This window comes from Anomaloglossus baeobatrachus, chromosome 7 (assembly GCF_048569485.1).
Source record: "Anomaloglossus baeobatrachus isolate aAnoBae1 chromosome 7, aAnoBae1.hap1, whole genome shotgun sequence".
Taxonomy (NCBI): domain Eukaryota; kingdom Metazoa; phylum Chordata; class Amphibia; order Anura; family Aromobatidae; genus Anomaloglossus; species Anomaloglossus baeobatrachus.
In genome coordinates, this window is record NC_134359.1 from 237,368,197 (window position 1) to 237,390,329 (window position 22,133).

Consider the following 22,133-nt stretch of genomic DNA (forward strand, 5'->3'; position numbering starts at 1 on the left):
CTGTGACCAGATATCTCCACTCTCCCTTACTCATATTGGGAGGGGGGTAGTTGAGATATCTGGTCACGGCTCAGTTCTTCATCCCCAAATGAGGGGTCCACCTACTCATACTTTACTTTTCTTCCTCTATGAGAATATGACACTGGGAAGTAAGTGTTAAGGAAATGTAATAATACAAGAAGCAGTGCTGCCATCTTATTGTGCTCCTGACATTAAATCCCTCAAGCCAACAAAAGCCAGGTCATTATAAATGGATCAGTAGTTTCCTATTCTTTGCAATATTAGAACAGATATTATTGTTTTTTCCCTATGGGACGTGTCCTTGTGTAACGGCTACACAAAGTCCTGGCTGGATGTCTACGTATATAGGAAAAGATATGACTCCGCTCTGTTTCAGACTTTACATAAATTTTTTTTTCCTCTAAGGCTATGTGCCCACGCTGCGGAAACTGCGCGGATTTTGCCGCGGATTTCTCGCGGAAAAGCCGCGGATTTTCCAGAAATCTGCAGCACAGCTACTCCCCAGCCATTTCTATGGCATTTGGGAAATGCTGTGCCCACGCTGCGGATTTTTCCGCAGCGGAAATTGTGTGGATTTTCGTGCGGAAAAATCTGCAGCATGTCAATTATTGTTGCAGATTTTCGTGCGGATTTTGCCTATTCAATTGAATTAAAAAAAACCCCACAAAATCCGCGTCAAATCCGCACCTATGAAAAGGTGCGGATTCCGGGGGAAAGCTGCGGATTTTGATGCAGAAAAATCCGCAGATACAGAGTCCCGTGGGTACATAGCCTCAATGTGATGAAATATTCAGTGCTGATTTCTCAGTATTGACACTTATGTGTAAGGACAGATTAGTCCTATAGCATGTGCAGTGCAATGCCAGCGCTGATGTTTGAGGCTGATGTATTCATGATATGCAGAATCCCACACCCTCCATCTATTGCTATGTGACAGCTGGGGTCGGGCAGGGGTAGCCTGCATATCATGAATACATCAGACTCCGCAGGGACAAAACCGCAGGCAAAAACGCGGTAAATGCGCACCAAAAATGCAGCATAACACGGTAAAATCGCATGCATTTTTGGTGCATTTTTTCCGCAGGTAGGTGCATTTCTCTGCCAGAAGGTGTTTTTCACTTTTGGAGAAACAAATCCGCATTGTGCACATAGGCTTACAAAAACCTGTGAGATCAGCATGCCTGTCTTTTTTTTTTTTTTTTTTTATCCTACCCCTCAAAACCCACTCTGTAGAGGGCAACATAAGTAGACCGACCACTTCTGAGTAAATGTGAATTTCTGGCTTTTTTAGAAGCTGCCCCCGGGGAAAGAGGGGTTAGGATTTTGCCTATTATGATGTGTACATTAACCTGAATGCTGAAGCTGCAGAATTGGCAACACACAAACGGATGAGATTTTCAGTGTAGCACAAAAAACAAAATTTGTGTATTTTTTAAAAAAAAAAATAAAAAAAAAAAAAAATATAAACTTTTCCCTCCGGATTTAACTTTAATGGGGTGACATCTGTTAATCAGCAGTAAAATCTGCTCTCTAATGGTGCCAAGCCCTCTCACTTAGCCAAAACAGATCTCCTGTTTTGCACTGATGAAGGGCACAACCCTTAAACATGTGTCTACAAATGGAGTTTCTGGCTTGACTTCTTACCCTTCTTACATGCGGAAAGGCTTGTTAAAGTGTCTATATTGACTTTTAGAATTTTTCCACCCAGTAGGTTTTGGCTGAGGTCAAGCCCTCTTCTTCTCTGGAGAGGCTATTTGTATATTTAATGTTCCTGAGAAGCATAACATGGCTTACAAGCCTCCTTACACAGGTATGTCACTCTCCACACAGAGAGACATTCCTCCTTAGACTACAAGAATTTATGTAATTTATTTCCGTCTGTATCAGAATAACATAAAATAATAAATTATTCCGAGAAAGAATATGAAGATGATAGTGGACGTTCAGTTGTGCGTATCACCTTATGTACATGACGTGTCTATCCTTAACCCATTTCAGTGGTCAGAACATGGTGAGCATTCTTCAGTTGGTGCAGACTCTTATGAATGAAGATGATGATGAGGAGTCAACATCTATTCGGTAAGTAACAGGAGTATATTTGCAGTCACCTTGGTTTCATATCTGTAATACAGTAATTGGTCTAGTCTAAGTTAATTTTATTAACGAGATCCGGTAGTCAACTTTGGCTGCCAAAACTACTGGCACCATGAATCAAAGCCTGGCTACACGATTACAGGTAGGAGAATAGCTATGGGCAAATTAACAATGAAGTCACTGGAGAAGGTCTTCAAATTGAGGAACATTTCACTGGGGACAGACACAGCTTCTACATAGTCTGGTCTTTTCTCTGGTAACATGCGGATGTCAAATCTGGAGATAAATAAACAAGACAGAAGATCAACGCCTTTGAAATGTGGTGCTATAGAAGGAGGTTATTAATACCACAGATGGCAAGAAGAACAAGCAAATCAATTTTGGAAGAAATCAAGCCAGACATGTCACTTGAAGCAACGATCACCAAACTATGACTTGTCTACATTGGACACATCATACGAAGAGAGCGGTCACTGGAGAAGGACATCATGGTCGGAAGAATAGTAGGCACAAGGCAGGGGAAGACCAGCAACCTGATGGCTTGCTACAATCATGATAATGGCGGAGAAGACCATGGTGGACCTATCTAGAGTTGCACAAGAGCGATCCTCCTACAGATCGTCCATCCATCAAGTCGCTATGGCTCGAGATCGAACCGGCTGAAGCCTGTTAAATAATAATAAATGTATATCTCTGAAATTCTCCAGCTTTTCACAGAAAACATAGTTTTAAGAACCTGTTGAAGACATAGTGAGAAAAGAGGCTAGCCTGGCACCGAACATGTCCAGCTTCTCCCCACACCAATCTACTTGATCGACCGGTCTCTCCAATGTGTTTACATCTGGTAAGACATGTCAGTCAAGTCGAGTAGCGCTCGTCTCTCCCTATAGTTCCATGATGGCCATAATAGTCATATGTGGTGCTCGGTACTTGTAAAAAGCAGTTGCATGCTTGGATGGGCGCAAGTCGAGTTCCCTAGTATGAGAGTCAATGGAGGACTTTTTAGCATTTTTTTGGGAAGATTTCCTGGAAAAATGCTAGCATTCCCCATTGACTTCCATAATACTCGGGGACTCGAGTTGTGACTATCCGAGTATCCAACTGCTCTTAATGAGTACTGAGCACCCGAGCATGGTAGTGCTCACTCATCACTACTAATTAGTATGCCTGGAGTTGTACTAGTAATCGCTCATCCTTTCAGAGTTTGACTGTGTTGTAATAGGAAATTATTATTTCGGAGGCTTTGCTACTCTTTTTCATTTGCAGTAGTTCTGAAAATTCTCTCTCGTTTTTACAGCAATGCAAATCCTGACCTGACAAGCGGCCTACAGAGTATTGCATGGAAATGAACTAGAAATGAATATTTCAGATAGATGGCCACTGTCCTGTGCGCTGTTATCTGTCTGCTCTTCTGTAGGGAGGCGATTCCAGCATGAATTGTGCCGTTATTGTAGCATGTTCTGCTGCCATAGCGCTCAGATGGCACAGAAGTGCTTTGTAATCCCATCCATTATTAGATTTGTGTGTCAGATTTACAGAGCTTATACGCCACTCCGGTCCTGGCGGGCCTGTAATAGGTCAAGTAGTAATGATATATTTGATGGAGCTCAGAAATGTCAATCATCAGGGTCGAGTCAGTGACTCATCGACCTGGACTATTATCAGCTGTATTGCTACAACATCAGGCAGGGATAAAAGGAATGTCACCCATCAGGTTGGGACCTTGAGCGTGCTTGCTTTGATATTTTTTGCCTGATGTATTTTAAAAGCAACTGTTTCTTATTCCTAATGTAAAATGTATGTACTTTTCATTCCATTTTAGTCGAATTCAGAATGTTGGGGAGCAGGGTCACATGGCTCTGCTGGGACACAGTCTGGCGGCATACATTTCTGTACTGGACAAGGACAGACTCCGAAAATTGACCACAAGAATTCTTTCGGACACTACTCTGTGGCTTTGTAGACTGTTCAGGTACTGATGGGGTGTCAGGTACTGATGGGGTGTCAGGTACTGCTAGGGTTTCAGGTATTTTCTAAGCATGTCAGACAGGTCAGTACAGACACCTGCAGGTTTCCTAACCCGAACTCAAGTGTCATACAGGGTTGTTGAGTTTAGGCCAGGATACCTATGGCTTGTCCAGAAATTGTGATCTGTACTTGGACCTTAAATGTTTGATAGGTGAAACCAGCTTAACCTGGCACACCACTGTCCCTTTATTGCTAGTGTTATAAATGGCTTTCATGGTGGCTTCATTTTTGATGCTGGGGAATCCCATCTGACCCCATGCCCTGCCGTGAAGTCAATTAGGGTTCTAGTATTTTTGACATCCTGATTGGCACTTCGGACTACACTAGGTTTACTGTCAAAAATAAAGTATGGAAAGGCAAGTATATGATGTAGTGTGATGCTATTATAAGGATAGGGCTCCACGTTCACCACATTTTGGTTGAAATAAAATGTTCCACTACTACAAGCTCAGTATTTCTAAACAAGGGAGCAAAACAAAGAATTTCTACATGATCACAATACTTGAAGTTTTCTCAAGCTGCAAATTTTTCCTCCCCAGTGAATTTACTCATTGGTTGTGATACCCAATGATTTGTACCATGTCCAAAGTTTACTGTGGAGCCCTAGCCTAATCGTTTTCCTTTTCTGAAGAAAAAGGAATTGGCCAATTATGTTTATGCTTAACGGGAGTTGTCTAGCCTTAAGGCACAAGTCTGTAGTCACTCTATGTGACTGCAGACTTCTGAGTCCTCAGAGTGTGCACTCCATGCTGTGAGTATTCTCTGTTGCTGGCGGTCATGTGACTGCACCTATACAATTTGTACACTTCTGGCCACATTCCGACTAGACGTGTCCAACCTCACTATGTTTACTTGGATTAAGCGAGGCCGAACATGTCTAGTCTGCACGTGACTGCATGTATAAAAATTGCATACTTGCGGTCACACGCCCGCTGCTCCCGGCACCAGACAATCCATACAGCTCTGGCTGCGCGCTCTGTGAGGATTCACAAGTCTGTAGTCACATAGGGTACAAGTCTACAGTCACTATGGCCGGACAACCCTTTTAAAGGATGATATACGTTATCTTGGGATAGGTCATAAACCTCATATCAGTGGGGATCTGACATCCAGCAGCACCCACTGATGAGCTATTTTCAGCTCCAGCCCTATGTAAACTGTGTAAACCGTTCACTGTATCATGACCATATAATTTTTGCAAAAACGCAGTCCAAATCCAATTTTAATACTTATATTCTTTTATAGTTCCCAAAATTCTTTTTGTTTTGCAGCAGTGAGTCGGAGAATGCATCTCTAATGCAGTCTTGCATACTACATACGTTGCTATTGTTTTACAGGTATGAAAATGGTTCTGCCTATTATCATGAGGACGATCGTGAGGGCCTGCTTAAAGTGTGTAGACTTGTCATCCATTCTCGCTATGAAGACTACACCACCGAAGGATTCAATGTCCTTTATAACAGACAGCCTGTTATCTATATGAGTGCTGCTTCAAGACCTGGCCTTGGACAGTATCTTTGTAACCAGGTAAAATACATTCACCAATACTGTATACATATAGGCCATGCATATAACCCACAGAGGCATTCACAGTTCATTAAGATTTTGACGAGAGATAATCAAATCTTTTGAAAATTTTAATTCACCCAGTCCACGAAATGTTTCAAAGAAATTCAATTTGTCATGAATTGCAATACTGAAAAGCCTCCAATTGCCTTGAAAACATTTGTGTAACACTGTAACGTCTCCTTGAACTGTATCCAACCCATTTTAAGCTTTTTTTTTTTTTTTTTTTTTTTTTTTTTTTTTTAACACAAACACAGCTTCAGTAATGTCAGTGACCTCACCGAAGAAATGGATGGTAACCAGGTGTAAGCAACAGCCCATTTAATAACACATTGCACTAACGGACTTTGAAGAAAAAAAAAACAGTCCAAAAATTAGCTCTGTTAGTCATTTGTGATCAGGCACACTGTTCTGTGCAGAACACTGATTCAGACTGACAGTGTTACTGTCAGAGGTAACATCATCCTGCTGTGACTGAGATGAGTGATGTCATATATTCCATAACTCAAAGAAGGCTAATTGTGACCTGCAGTTGTTATTACTTCTGCTGCTAGTGGCCTCCACATTCTGAGCCGTGGTATGTTTTGTTTTTTTTTTCTCTTGCTTTTTTTTTTTTGTCTTTTACACTACCTCGTCCATTGCCCCTTTTTTTTCTTTTACCAATCCGGGCAATATTTTCAACCTCAATTCTTCAGCCCTTGCCAAAAAAGAACGTAATAAGAATTGTTAAGTAGGTCGGTACATATACAGAAAGTAAAACGTGTGCAACAACACATGCACTGTTAACGTGTGCTGTGTATAGGTGTAAAATTTGACTAGTAAAACAGATGTGCTAAAAAAGTGTTTGTGACACGGACACTTTGTTAGGTAGACAGATATTGGGGAGTTTTCCTGAGTATTTTGAAGACCCTCTTATTCGTCTCTTCACATAAAAAAAATTGCACAAGAAATGTAAAAAGAAAAACGCCTACATTTGCGTGTGACAAGCACCCTCTGACGCGGATTTCAGATTTTTTTTTTTCTGTGCCTTGAAGCAAAAAAAAATGTTTAACTGAAATGCAGCAGGACAGATGTCAGCTATACCATAGCACTAATCAATCACACTGGCACTACTACTGTCATCTCTCCTATCAGTCGCTAACAATTGAATCTGCATCAACATATTAACCCCTTCACAACATCCGCCGTACATGTACAGTGCATTTCGTAAGCGGGTGTATTGAGCCGGCTCACTGGGTAAGCTCACCCCCTGCCCAACAGGTTATGGCTGTGTGTTATAGCCAAGACTTGCCGCTAACAATCTCAGGTGGAACTGAGCTCCTCCTGCGATTGGCAACCTGTTAAATCCCACTATCAAACTCTAACAGCGGGATTTAGCAAGCACCAGCATATGGGCTTCCCATTTTAGCACCCATCAGCGCACCCTTGATGTAATTGCAGGTTGCAGATGGGGTATTATAGCAGCAGGGGGTCTGCTGAAGCCCTCCATGCTTTTCATAGCAGTGCTTCATTGAAATCCTGCCTGTGGGTGGGCTTTAAAGGAGACAGTGATTTTTACTGTATACAGCAAGCAATGCTATGGTATTGCTGCATATAGCACAAGGAATCAGATAATTGAAGGTTAAAGTCCACTTGGGGTATGTTCCCACGTCAAAGATTTTTTCTTTTTCGCTCCTAATTGGGAGACCCAGACAGTGGGTGTATAGCTACTGCCTCTGGAGGCCGCACAAAGAACTACACTTAAAAGTGTAAGGCCCCTCCCCTTCTGGCTATACACCCTCCCGTAGGAGTACGGATTCCTCAGTTTTAGCTTTGTGCGAAGGAGGTCAGACACGCACGCATAGCTCCATTGTTTTTAGTCAGCAGCAGCTGCTGACTATGTCGGATGGAAGAAAAGAGGGCCCATACAGGGCTCCCAGCATGCTCCCTTCTCACCCCACTGTATGTCGGAGGTGTTTGTAAGGTTGAGGTACCCATTGCGGGTACGGCGGCAGGAGCCCACATGCTGATTCCTTCCCCATCCCTTTTTACAGGGCTCTGGGTGAAGTGGGATTTACTGGTCTCCAGGCACTGAGACCGTGCTCCATCTACAGCCCCTGGAGAAGATGCTGGATGGAGCGGAGTACATCAGGGACATGGCCCTGCTTCCTCAAGGTACTCTGTGTCCCCGTGCATTTGGCGCTCACACCGCAGCATGCTGGGTGTTGTAGTGCGCCGGGGGACATCAGCGCTGCGGCGCTTGTGCCATGGCCTCATTCAGCTTCGCTGAAGCAGGCACACTATTGGGACACGGTCGCGCCGGCCGCTGGGACTGCGGCGCGGCTGGCACTTGTGGTGCGCCGGGGACTTCAGCGCGGGCCGCGCTTTTACGGCGGCCGCGCTGATAACTCGAGTCCCCGGCTTTTGCGGCCTGCTTCCGTTCGTTCCCGCCCCCACACCTGCCAGTCAGGAGAGGGGCGGGACGCTGGTCAGTGCATCAGCGCTGAGGGCTGGAGTCGTTTTTACATACTCCAGCCCTCACAGTAGGCACAGAGGGGACACTGTTTCCCGCACTTTTGTTTAGGAACTCCCACGGACCGCCCCTCTCCACAGACGCCGGCAGCCATTCCTGCTGACACGCTGAGCTGCAGAGGGGAGCCGGGGAGACCCAGACAAGGAATTCTGCGCCTCTTACCCGCTATTCAGCGGGCGGTAAGCAGCCCTCAGGGCTCACCCCTCTTGTGCCAGTAGTATTATTAGTATTTTGTTCCTGCAAATACTTTGTACTGCATAGCGCTGGTCGCCCTTTTGGCTATAGACTCTCTCACATTGCAGAGAGCCAACAGCATGTCGTCCATAAAACGCAAGGGTGCCAAGGCACAGACATTATATGCTTCCTGCACCGCATGTGGGACTTTTCTACCGGCAGGCTCCACTGACCCCCATTGTGTGCAGTGCTCGGCCCCTGCGGCGCTTGCACAGTCGGGACCTCTGCTGGACGTGACCCAGGGTGTACCACCTGTGAATGCTTTCCAGGTGACAGGAACTGAGTTTGCAGCTTTTGCTGACAGAATGTCTCTCACTATGTCACAAATTCTTGACACATTGCGAGCTAGGCCTGTCCTTCAGGCCACGGACACTGTGCAATCATTGCCCCCTGGTCCCCCTCAGCTGAATTACCTCCAAGCTCCGGGACGGGCACATACACCTCAGGGTGAAGACTCTGACTCGGACGATGGCCCCGGGCAGCCTAAGCGGGCTCGCTATGAGGGACCTTCACATTCATCTCAATGGTCAGGATCCCAGCGAGATGAATCTATGGGTGATGAGGCGGACGTAACTGATCAAGATTCTGATCCTGGGACCGCTCTCAATCTAGATACACCAGATGGTGACGCCATAGTTAATGATCTTGTAGCGTCCATCAATAAGATGTTAAATATTTCCCCACCAGCTCCTCTTGTAGAGGAGTCAGCTTCGCAGCACGAGAGAATCCATTTCAGATATCCTAAGCGTACATTAAGCACTTTTCTGGACCACGCTGACTTTAGAGACGCAATCCAGAAACCCCACGCTTATCCGGAAAGGCGTTTTTCTAAACGGCTTAAAGATACACGCTATCCTTTTCCCCCTGAGGTGGTCAAGGGTTGGACCCAGTGTCCAAAAGTGGATCCTCCAATTTCCAGGCTTGCAGCTAGATCTTTGGTTGCAGTTGAAGATGGAGCGGCACTTAAAGATGCCACTGACAGGCAGATGGAGCTCTGGCTGAAATCCATCTATGAAGCGATTGGAGCGTCGTTAGCGCCATCTTTTGCTGCCGTACGGGCATTCCAAGCTATCTCAGCCGGGCTTGTGCAAGTCGACTCAGTCACACGTGCATTTGCCCCGCAGGTAGCACCATTGACCTCGCAAATGGCGGCATTCGCGTCGTACGCAATTAATGCTGTTCTTGACGCTACAAGCCGCACGGCAGTGGCGTCAGCCAACTCCGTTGTTTTGCGTAGGGCCCTGTGGTTGAGACATTGGAAAGCAGATTCTCATTCCAAGAAGTGCTTAACCAATTTGCCTTTTTCTCGTGACCGATTGTTTGGAGAGCGTTTGGATGAAATCATCAAACACTCCAAGGGTAAGGACTCATCCTTACCGCAACACAGACAAAACAAACCCCAACAGAGGAAGGGTCAGTCTGGTTATCGGTCCTTTCGAGGACCGGGCAGGTCCCAATTCGCCTCGTCAAAAAAGACTCAAAAAGACCAGAGACGCTCAGATTCTTGGAGGTCTCAGTCACGCCCAAAAAGGACAGCCGGAGGAACCGTTGCCAAAACGGCGTCCTCCTGACTTGCAGTCTCCGATTCCCACACCCTCGGTCGGTGGGAGGCTTTCCCACTTTGGCGACATTTGGCTGTCACGCGTCAAAGACCGTTGGGTGAGGGATATTCTGTCTCACGGGTACAGGATAGAGTTCAGTTCTCGTCCGCCAACTCGTTTCTTCAGAACTTCTCCACCACCAGACCGAGCCGATGCTCTGTTGCAGGCGGTGGCCGCTCTAAAGGCGGAAGGAGTGGTGACCTCCGTCCCTCTGCAGGAACAAGGTCACGGTTTTTACTCCAATCTGTTTGTGGTCCCAAAAAAGGACGGATCGTATCGACCCGTCCTGGATCTAAAGTTGCTCAACAGACACGTAAAAGTCAGGAGGTTCCGGATGGAATCCCTACGCTCCGTCATAGCCTCAATGTCTCAAGGAGATTTTCTAGCATCAATAGATATCAAAGATGCGTATCTCCACGTGCCGATTGCGCCAGAGCATCAGCGTTTCCTACGCTTCGTCATACACGACGAACACCTGCAGTTCGTAGCGTTACCTTTCGGTCTGGCAACAGCCCCCCGGGTCTTCACCAAAGTCATGGCAGCAGTAGTAGCTGTTCTGCACTCGCAGGGTCACTCGGTCATCCCGTATCTAGACGACCTGCTTATAAAGGCACCCTCTCAAGAGGCATGCCAACACAGTCTGAAGGTGGCACTAGACACTCTCCAGAGTTTCGGGTGGATTATCAACTTTCCAAAGTCTCATCTCACCCCGACCCAATCTCTGACTTATCTTGGCATGGAGTTTCATACTCTCTCAGCGATAGTGAAGCTTCCACTGGACAAGCAGTGTTCGCTACGGACAGGAGTACAATCTCTCCTTCAGAGCCAGTCGCACTCACTGAGGCGCCTCATGCATTTCCTAGGGAAGATGGTAGCAGCAATGGAAGCAGTCCCGTTCGCGCAGTTTCATCTGCGCCCTCTACAATGGGACATTCTACGCCAATGGGATGGGAAATCGACGTCCCTCGACAGGACTGTCTCCCTCTCTCAGACTGCCAAGGACTCTCTGCGTTGGTGGCTTCTCCCCACCTCATTGTCACAGGGAAAGTCGTTCCTTCCCCCGTCCTGGGCAGTGGTCACGACGGATGCGAGCCTATCAGGGTGGGGAGCGGTGTTTCTCCACCACAGGGCTCAGGGGACGTGGACTCAGGAAGAGTCCACTCTGCAGATCAATGTTCTGGAAATCAGAGCAATCTATCTTGCTCTGCGAGCCTTCCAACAATGGCTGGAAGGCAAGCAGATTCGGATTCAGTCGGACAATTCCACGGCGGTGGCGTACATCAACCACCAAGGGGGAACACGCAGTCGCCAAGCCTTTCAGGAAGTCCGGCGGATTTTGACGTGGGTGGAAAGCAGAGCGTCCACCATATCCGCAGTTCACATCCCAGGCGTGGAAAACTGGGAAGCAGACTTTCTCAGTCGCCAGGGCATGGACGCAGGAGAATGGTCCCTTCACCCGGAAGTGTTTCAGCAGATCTGTTGCCGCTGGGGGACGCCGGACGTCGATCTGATGGCGTCACGGCACAACAACAAGGTCCCAGTTTTCATGGCACGGTCTCACGATCACCGAGCGCTGGCGGCAGACGCCTTGGTTCAGGATTGGTCGCAATTCCGACTCCCCTATGTGTTCCCACCTCTAGCATTGTTACCCAGAGTTCTCCGGAAAATCAGGTCCGACTGCCATCGAGCCATCCTCGTCGCTCCAGACTGGCCAAGAAGGTCGTGGTACCCGGATCTGTGGCATCTCACGGTAGGCCAACCGTGGCCACTACCAGACCGTCCAGATTTGCTGTCTCAAGGGCCGTTTTTCCATCTGAATTCTGCGGCCCTGAACCTGACTGTGTGGCCATTGAGACCTGGATCCTAGCGGCCTCAGGTTTATCTCATGAAGTTGTTGCCACAATGAGACAGGCTAGAAAACCATCCTCAGCTAAGATCTATCACAGGACGTGGAAGATATTCTTAGCTTGGTGCTTGGCTCAAGGGTTTTCTCCCTGGCCATTTGCATTGCCAATTTTTCTTTCCTTCCTGCAGTCTGGGTTGGAAAAAGGTTTGTCGCTTAGCTCTCTTAAGGGTCAAGTCTCCGCGCTATCCGTATTCTTTCAGAAGCGCTTGGCACGGCTTTCTAAAGTACGCACGTTTCTCCAAGGAGTTTCTCATATCGTTCCTCCTTACAGACGGCCATTGGAACCCTGGGATCTGAACAAGGTTCTCATTGCTCTCCAGAAGCCGCCTTTCGAGCCTTTGAAAGAGGTTTCCCTTTCTCGGCTTTCACAAAAAGTAGTTTTTCTTGTGGCGGTCACGTCTCTTCGAAGAGTGTCCGAGCTAGCGGCGTTATCTTGCAAATCTCCCTTCCTGGTGTTTCACCAAGACAAGGTAGTACTGCGTCCAATTCCAGAGTTTTCTCCCAAGGTGGTTTCTTCCTTTCATCTTAATCAGGATATCACTTTGCCATCTTTGTGTCCGCATCCAGTTCACCAATTTGAAAAGGGTTTACATCTGTTGGACCTGGTGAGAGCACTCAGGATTTACATTTCTCGCACGGCGTCTCTACGCCGTTCTGATGCGCTCTTTGTCCTAGTCGCTGGTCAGCATAAGGGATCGCAAGCTTCCAAATCCACCCTGGCGCGATGGATCAAGGAACCAATTCTTCACACATACCGTTCTGCTGGGCTTCCGATTCCATCTGGACTGAAGGCCCATTCTACCAGAGCCGTGGGTGCGTCCTGGGCATTGCGGCATCAGGCTACGGCTCAGCAAGTGTGCCAGGCGGCTACCTGGTCGAGTCTGCACACGTTTACCAAACACTATCAAGTGCATACCTACGCTTCGGCAGATGCCAGCCTAGGTAGACAGGTCCTTCAGGCGGCGGTGGCCCACCTGTAGGAAAGGGCTGTCTGACAGCCCGTTCATGTGGTATCTTTTTACCCACCCAGGGACTGCTTTTGGACGTCCCACTGTCTGGGTCTCCCAATTAGGAGCGAAAAAGAAGAAGGGAATTTTGTTTACTTACCGTAAATTCCTTTTCTTCTAGCTCCAATTGGGAGACCCAGCACCCGCCCTATTTGTTCTTAGGGTTTCGTTTTTCGGGTGCACATGTTGTTCATGTTGTTTCTTAAGTTCTCCGATCTTGTTATCGGATTGAATTTGTTTTTGAAACTGTTATTGGCTTTCCTCCTTCTTGCTTTGGTACTAAAACTGAGGAATCCGTACTCCTACGGGAGGGTGTATAGCCAGAAGGGGAGGGGCCTTACACTTTTAAGTGTAGTTCTTTGTGCGGCCTCCAGAGGCAGTAGCTATACACCCACTGTCTGGGTCTCCCAATTGGAGCTAGAAGAAAAGGAATTTACGGTAAGTAAACAAAATTCCCTTCTTTTTCTGTACATAAAACCTTTACGTTTTTCTTGGCAGAAAAAATGCTAAAAAAGTTATTATTTTATTATAAGTATTATTATAATATAAAGTGTTTTTTGGGTTTTTTTTAACACGTTTTTGCATTTATTTATTTTTTTAAGCATTGACATAGGGAAAATGTTGGAAAAAACTCAAACAATGGACATGTCAGTTGTTTGGTGCAGTTTTTTACTGCACCAAAATCTGCAAGGAAAAAAATCTGCAACGTAGGCACAGCACTTCAGGATTCGACTTTGCTGGGATGCATTTTTCCTTGCAGTATTGATTAAAATCTGCAAGAAAAAAATGCAGCGTGGGCACTTAGCCTTAGGAGACTATTATAACTGTGAAAAGTAAAAAAAAAAAAAAAAAAAAAAAAAAAAATGTTAAAAAGTATGAAAAAATAAAACATAAGTTCAACCCCCTCCCCTCAAGTTTCCCCATTAAAAAAACAAAGATAATAAAAATTACACATATGTAGTATCGCCGCATTCAGAAAAGTCCGATCTATCAAAGTGTAAAAATAATTAACCTGTATAGTGAACATTATAAACAAAAAAAAAAATCAAGATCCCCCAAAATTATTTTTTTTTTTTGTCTCTACAATAAATATCAAACAAGAGATCAAAACTTCGTATCTGTCTCAAAATGGTATTAAAAAAAATGTCTTGCCCCACAAAATAGAAGTCATCAGACCGCTCCATTGACTGGAAAATGAAAACATTACGGATCTTGAAAAATGGCAATACAACCCCCCCAAATTTTTTTTTGCAAGCTTCAAAAAAAAATGTAATACTAAGAAAAAAAACAAACAAAGAAAATAAACTAAAGTAATCGTACTAATGAGTGGAATCGTATTGCATGGTCGTTTTAACCACAAACAACGTACACCGTGAAAACAATTCCTCAAAAAGTCAGAATTATGTTGGGTTTTTCACAAAATCTCCACGTTTGGAATGGTTTCCCAGTTTTACAGTGCACTTTATGGTAAAATAATAGTGTCATCCAAACCTACACCTTGTCCTGCAAAAAAAAATCCCTCTTAGGTCTATGTGGACTGAAAAATACTAAAAGATAAAGCGCTGGGAAGAAGAGGAGGAAAAACAAAAACACAAAAAACGAAAATTGGCTGTGTCGTGGAGGGGTTAATGGCTGTGATACTGATATCTCCTCATTGTTCTAATTTGCCCTAAAATTTCTTAGGAGCTAGCCTACTTTTTCCCCTAACATTACATCTGACTGATGGGGTTTTTGCCCTCTTTTGGATCAACATGATAGGTGTTAGTTTGAACCCAATGAACCTGTGTCCACCTTCAACCTTAAAAAATATGAAAATGGCTGCTGCATTCCTTCCCTAGGCTATGGCTAGGCTAGGCAGAATACAGACTGATTGTCCCTTATGATTGGCTGTGCTATACCTTGTGATATGATGGTTGCAAAGCATTATGGGAAAGCTCACACAGTCGCTCCTGAGGTCATGTCAACTGATACAAATTTTCTTTGTCGCTCTATTGGGAGACCCAGACAATTGGAGGTATAGGCTATGCCTCCGGAGGCCGCACAAAGTATTACACTCAAAAGTGTTAAGCCCCTCCCCTTCTGCCTATACACCCCCCGTGCTCCCACGGGCTCTCAGTTTTATTGTTTTATTGCTTTGTGCGAAGGAGGCAGACCTGCACACATAGCTCCACAGATTGGTCAGCAGCAGCTGCTGACCAGGTCGGATGGAAGAAAAGTGGGCCCATATAGGGCCCCCAGCATGCTCCCTTCTCACCCCACTCTTGTCGGCGGTGTTGTTAAGGTTGAGGTATCCATTGCGGGTACGGAGGCTGGAGCCCACATGCTGTTTTCCTTCCCCATCCCCCTCAGGGCTCTGGGCGAAGTGGGATCCTATCGGTCTCCAGGCACTGAGACCGTGCTTCATCCACAACTCCTGTGGAGCCTGCTGGATAGGAGCCGGGTACCGTTCAGGGACATGGCCCTGCTACTTGAAGGTACTCTGTATCCCTGTGGGGACCGCGCACGGCAACACCTCAGCTTTGCTGGGTGTGCTAGTGCACCGGGGACCGCGGCGCTGACCGGGTTAAACTGTGCCATTACACACTCAGCGTCGCTGAGTGTGTTTATATGTAGGGGCTACCGCGCTAACCGCCGCTGCCATGGGAAACTGCGGCGCGGCTGGGACTTGTAGTTCGCCGGGGACTTCGGCGCCGGCCGCGCTTTTACGGCGGCCACGCTTATACTCGAGTCCCCGGCTTTCTTGCGGCCTAGTTTCCTTTTCTCCCGCCCCCAGCCCTGACAGACAGGGGAAGGGCGGGACGCTGCACGGAACGAGCAGCACTGAGGGCTGGAGTATGATTTCCATTCTCCACTCCCCTCACTGTGCACAGTGTGAGCACCAGTTCCCGCACTTTCTCGGCCACGCCCACGGCTCCCTCCTCTCGTCAGGACGCCGCCGCCATTCCTGTCAGCTCCTCCGACGCTGCAGAGAGGGACAAACCCTGGGAGACCCAGACACGGTCTCTGGTGGCCTCACAACCGCTTTAAAGCGGGTGGTAAGCAGCACCTGTTGGTGCTAGCCCCATGGTGCTGTAGTGTATTGATACATTATTTGTTTATAGTATACTCTTTCACTGTATGAGCACAGTTGATTCTGGCTATATACCCTATTGTGTTACTCAGGGAAAACAATAGCATGGCGCCCACAAAGGCAGGGGTGCCAAAACACAGGCTTATTATGCTGCCTGCGCCGCTTGTACGACCCAGCTGCCGGCAGGTCCCACTGACCCTCATTGTGTGCAATGTTCGGCCCCTGTGGCACTTCTTCAGCCAGAGCCTCTGCTAAGAGGGGCCCAGGGGGAGCCACCTGTTGACACTGTCCAGGTGACGGGGACTGAGTTTGCAAAACTCTCTGAGACTATGGCTAAGATACTAGAAGCCTTGCAGTCCAGGCCGGTATCTCAGCAAAGGGACTCTTGAATCATTGTTCCCTGGCCCCCCTCAGTTGGACCAACAATGTCCTCCCGGGGTATCTCATACATCCCAGGCTGAGGGTTCTGACTTAGTCCCCAGTCCCAGACCGACTAAGCGGGCTCGCTTAGAATTTCCCTCGACATCATATTGTTCAGGGTCTCAGCGGGGGGAATCTCTGGTTGATGATGCGGAGACAGCTGATCAGGATTCTGATCCTGAGGGCGCTCTCAATCTTAATACTCCAGATGGGGACGCCATAGTGAACGATCTTATTGCGTCCATCAATCAAATGCTGGATATTTCTCCCTCAACTCCTCCGGCGGAGGAGTCAGCTTCTCAGCAGGAGAAATTCCGTTTCAGGTTCCCCAAGTGTACACCGAGTATGTTTCTAGACCACTCTGATTTCAGAGAGGCAGTCCAGAATCACCATGCTTGTCCAGATAAGCGTTTTTTCTAAGCGCCTTAAGGATACACGTTATTCTTTTCCCCCTGACGTGGTTAAAGGTTGGACTCAGGGTCCCAAAGTGGATCCTCCAATCTCCAGACTGGCGGCTAGATCCATACTTGCAGTGGAAGATGGGGCCTCGCTCAAAGATGCCACTGACAGGCAGATGGAGCTCTGGTTGAAATCCATCTATGAAGCTATCGGAGCTTCTTTTGCCCCAGCATTCGCAGCCGTATGGGCGCTACAAGCTATCTCAGCAGGTCAAGCGCAAATTGAAGCAGCCACATGCACGTCCGCGCCACAAGTGGCATCCATTACCACCCAGACCTCGGCATTTGCGTCTTACGCTATTAATGCTGTCCTGGACTCTGCGAGCCGTACGGCGGTTGCGGCCGCCAATTCGGTGGTACTCCGCAGGGCCTTGTGGCTACGGGAATGGAAGGCAGATTCTGCTTCCAAAAAGCGCTTAACCAGTTTGCCAATTTCTGGCGACAGGCTGTTTGGCGAGCGTTTGGATGAAATCATCAAACAATCCAAGGGAAAGGATACATCCTTACCCCAGCCCAAACAGAACATACCCCAACAGAGGAGAGGGCAGTCGAGGTTTCGGTCCTTTCGGGGCGAGGGCAGGTCCCAATTCTCCTCGTCCAAAAGGTCTCAGAAAGAACAAAGGAACTCTGATGCATGGCGGTCTAAGTCACGTCCTAATAAGACCACCGGAGGCGCCGCTAACAAAGCGGCTTCCTCATGACTTTCGACCTCCTCTAGCAGCATCCTCGGTCGGTGGCAGGCTCTCCCGCTTTTGCGACACCTGGCTGCCACAAATAAAAGACCGCTGGGTGAGAGACATTCTGTCTCACGGTTACAAGATAGAGTTCACCTCTCGTCCCACGACTCGATTCTTCAGGTCATCCCCGCCTCCCGAGCGAGCCGAGGCTCTTCTGCAGGCGCTGCGCACTCTGAAGGTAGAAGGAGTGGTGATCCCTGTTCCTCTCCAGCAACAGAGCCACGGTTTTTACTCCAACTTGTTTGTAGTCCCAAAGAAGGACGGGTCTTTCCGCCCGGTCCTGGACCTGAAACTGCTCAACAAACACGTAAAAGCCAGACGGTTCAGGATGGAATCCCTCCGCTCCGTCATCGCTTCAATGTCCCAAGGAGATTTCCTTGCATCGATCGATATCAAAGATGCTTATCTCCACGTACCGATTGCTCCAGAACACCAGCGCTTCTTGCGCTTCGCCATAGGAAACGAACAACTGCAATTCGTGGCACTGCCGTTCGGCCTGGCAACAGCCCCACGGGTTTTTACCAAGGTTATGGCTACTGTAGTAGCGCTCCTACACTCGCAGGGTTACTCGGTGATCCCGTACTTGGACGATCTGCTAATCAAGGCACCTCTCAAGAGGCATGCCAACGCAGCCTCGACGCTACCCTGGAGACTCTCCAGGGTTTCGGGTGGATCATCAATTTTCCAAAGTCAAATCTAACACCGGCCCAATCACTGACGTATCTTGGCATGGAGTTTCATACCCTCTCAGCGATAGTGAAGCTTCCGCTGATCAAGCAGCAGTCACTACAGAAAGGGGTACAATCTCTCCTTCAAGGCCAGTCACACCCCTTGAGGCGCTTCATGCACTTCCTGGGGAAGATGGTGGCAGCAATGGAGGCAGTCCCTTTCGCGCAGTTTCACCTGCGTCCCCTTCAATGGGACATCCTACGCAAATGGGACAGGTAGTCGACGTCCCTCGACAGGACCGTCTCCCTCTCTCAGGCGACCAAAGCTTCCCTTCGGTGGTGGCTTCTTCCCACTTCATTATCGAAGGGGAAATCCTTCCTACCTCCATCCTGGGAAGTAGTCACGACGGACGCGAGTCTGTCAGGGTGGGGAGCGGTTTTTCTCCACCACAGGGCTCAGGGTACGTGGACCCAGCAAGAGTCCTCGCTTCAGATCAATGTTCTGGAAATACGGGCAGTGTATCTTGCCCTGAAAGCGTTCCAGCAGTGGCTGGAAGGCAAGCAGATCCGAATTCAGTCGGACAATTCCACAGCGGTGGCATACATCAACCACCAAGGCGGCACACGCAGCCGGCAAGCCTTCCAGGAAGTCCGGCGGATTTTGATGTGGGTGGAAGCCACGGCCTCCACCATATCCGCAGTTCACATCCCAGGCGTGGAAAACTGGGAAGCAGATTATCTCAGTCGCCAGGGCATGGACGCAGGGGAATGGTCCCTTCACCCGGACGTGTTTCAGGAGATCTGTTGCCACTGGGGGGTGCCGGACGTCGACCTCATGGCGTCCCGGCACAACAACAAGGTACCAATGTTCATGGCACGGTCTCAAGATCCCAGAGCTATGGCGGCAGACGCCTTAGTTCAGGATTGGTCGCAGTTTCAGCTCCCTTATGTGTTTCCTCCGCTGGCACTGTTGCCCAGAGTGTTACGCAAGATCAGGGCCGACTGCCGCCGCGCCATCCTCGTCGCTCCAGACTGGCCGAGGAGGTCGTGGTACCCGGATCTGTGGCATCTCACGGTCGGCCAACCGTGGGCACTACCAGACCGAACAGACTTGCTATCTCAAGGGCCGTTTTTCCATCTGAATTCTGCGGCCCTCAACCTGACTGTGTGGCCATTGAGTCCTGGATCCTAGCGTCTCCAGGGTTATCTCAAGACGTCATTGCCACTATGAGACAGGCTAGGAAACCAACGTCCGCCAAGATCTCTCACAGGACGTGGAAAATTTTTCTGTCGTGGTGCTCTGCTCAGGGTTTTTCTCCCTGGCCATTTGCATTACCTACTTTTCTGTCCTTCCTTCAATCTGGACTGGAAAAGGGTTTGTCGCTCGGCTCCCTTAAGGGACAAGTCTCAGCGCTCTCTGTGTTTTTCCAGAAGCGCCTAGCCAGACTTCCACAGGTACGCACGTTCCTGCAGGGGGTTTGTCACATAGTTCCACCTTACAAGCGGCCGTTAGAACCCTGGGATCTAAACACGGTGCTGATGGTTCTTCAGAAACCACCATTCGAGCCAATGAGAGATATTTCCCTCTCACGACTTTCGCAGAAAGTGGTTTTTCTAGTAGCAGTCACTTCCCTTCGGAGAGTGTCTGAGCTAGCAGCGTTGTCGTGCCAAGCCCCTTTCCTGGTGTTTCACCAGGACAAGGTGGTTCTACGTCCGGTTCCGGAATTTCTCCCTAAGGTGGTATCCCCCTTTCATCTCAATCAGGATATTTCCTTACCTTCTTTTTATCCTCATCCAGTTCACCAATGTGAAAAGGATTTGCACTTGTTAGATTTGGTGAGAGCACTCAGACTCTACATTTCTCGTACGGCGCCCCTGCGCCGCTCGGATGCACTCTTTGTCCTTGTCGCTGGCCAGCGTAAAGGGTCACAGGCTTCCAAATCAACCCTGGCTCGGTGGATCAAGGAGCCAATTATCGAAGCTTACCATTCGGCTGGGCTTCCGGTTCCCTCAGGGCTGAAGGCCCATTCTACCAGAGCCGTGGGCGCGTCCTGGGCTTTGAGGCACCAGGCTACGGCTCAGCAGGTGTGTCAGGCGGCTACCTGGTCGAGCCTGCACACTTTCACGAAGCACTATCAGGTGCATACCTATGCTTCGGCGGATGCCAGCCTAGGTAGACGAGTCCTTCAGGCGGCGGTTGCCCACCTGTAGGAAAGGGCCGTTTTACGGCTCTCTTACGAGGTATTATTTTACCCACCCAGGGACTGCTTTTGGACGTCCCAATTGTCTGGGTCTCCCAATAGAGCGACAAAGAAGGGAATTTTGTTTACTTACCGTAAATTCCTTTTCTTCTAGCTCTAATTGGGAGACCCAGCACCCGCCCCTGTTTTTTTGTGTACACATGTTGTTCATGTTGAATGGTTTCAGTTCTCCGATATTCCTTCGGATTGAAGTTACTTTAAACCAGTTTTTAATTCTTTTTCCTCCTTCTTGCTTTTGCACCAAAACTGAGGAGCCCGTGGGAGCACGGGGGGTGTATAGGCAGAAGGGGAGGGGCTTAACACTTTTGAGTGTAATACTTTGTGCGGCCTCCGGAGGCATAGCCTATACACCCAATTGTCTGGGTCTCCCAATTAGAGCTAGAAGAAAAGGAATTTACGGTAAGTAAACAAAATTCCCTTCTTTGCTGTCTGTAAATTACTGGTGGTCTTTCAGAGTGATACGATCCTCTCTACTATTCACATAATGGAGTATTTACTAAGTTACTCATTTTCAATCCTTTTCAGCTTGGACTTCCGCTGTCGTGCTTGTGTCGCGTGCCTTGTAATACAATGTTTGGATCCCAGCATCAAATGGTAATTTCTTCTCGAATATTATGTAGCTGTCTCTACCAATGATTTGTTAGCCTATCTCATCGGCTGTCCACCATATAAAACAGGGCAACTGTGTCCATTATAACTATATAATATTGTGTAAGCTGTGAGATAGTTGAATGTTGCTCTTCAGAGTGGGTTTACATAAGCAGTTAACTGGTCAGCAGCGAACACTTGTAAAATGTGTTAGGAATGTGTGACCTTACAGAGAGGGATATGGTCCACCGTACAGGACTGCAACCCAAGATCCTCGACAGCTGACCAACGTGGTGGGCAAAATGGATGTTTGACCTATGGTGGGATCAAGCAGCAGAATCCACTTTCTATAGGGAGTCTCATATTACCGGTAGCCTTGCCATATATTTTGCTTTTGGATATATATACAGTGCCTTGCGAAAGTATTCGGCCCCTTTGAATATTTCAACCTTTTCCCACATTTCAGGCTTCAAACATAAAGATAAAAATTGTAAGTTTTATTGTGAAGAATCAACAACAAGTGAGACACAATTGTGAAGGTGACCAAAATGTATTGCTCATTTTAAATTTTTGTTAAAAATAAAAAACTGAAAATTGGGGCGTGCAATATTATTCTTCCCCTTTTAAGTTAATACTTTGTAGTGCCACCTTTTGCTGTGATTACAGCACAAGTCGCTTGTGGTATGTGTCTATCAGTTTTGCTCATCGAGAGACTGAAATTCTTGCCCATTCTTCCTTTGTAAACAGCTGAAGCTGAGTGACTTTGGATGAAGAGTATTTGTGAACAGCAGTTTTCAGCTCTTTCCACAGATTCTCGATTGGATTCAGGTCTGGACTGTGACTTGGCCATTCTAACACCTGGATACGTTTATGTGAACCATTCCATTTGTAGATTTTGCTTTATGTTTTGGATCATTGTCTTGTTGAAAGACAAATCTCCGTCCCAGTCTCAGGTTTTTTGC

General features: G+C 47.7%; 1 protein-coding gene across 2 annotated transcripts in view; it reads left to right on the plus strand.

Moving 5' to 3' along the window:
- PDXDC1 (pyridoxal dependent decarboxylase domain containing 1) overlaps nt 1–22,133 on the plus strand; it is a 164,304-nt gene that overhangs the window by 62,493 nt on the left and 79,678 nt on the right. For both annotated transcript variants that reach the window (XM_075317973.1, XM_075317972.1), the window contains exons 4-7: nt 2,020–2,100; nt 3,938–4,087; nt 5,481–5,670; nt 21,109–21,177. In XM_075317973.1, the coding sequence (XP_075174088.1) occupies nt 2,020–2,100; nt 3,938–4,087; nt 5,481–5,670; nt 21,109–21,177 (490 nt within the window). The remainder of the gene's footprint in view (nt 1–2,019; nt 2,101–3,937; nt 4,088–5,480; nt 5,671–21,108; nt 21,178–22,133) is intronic.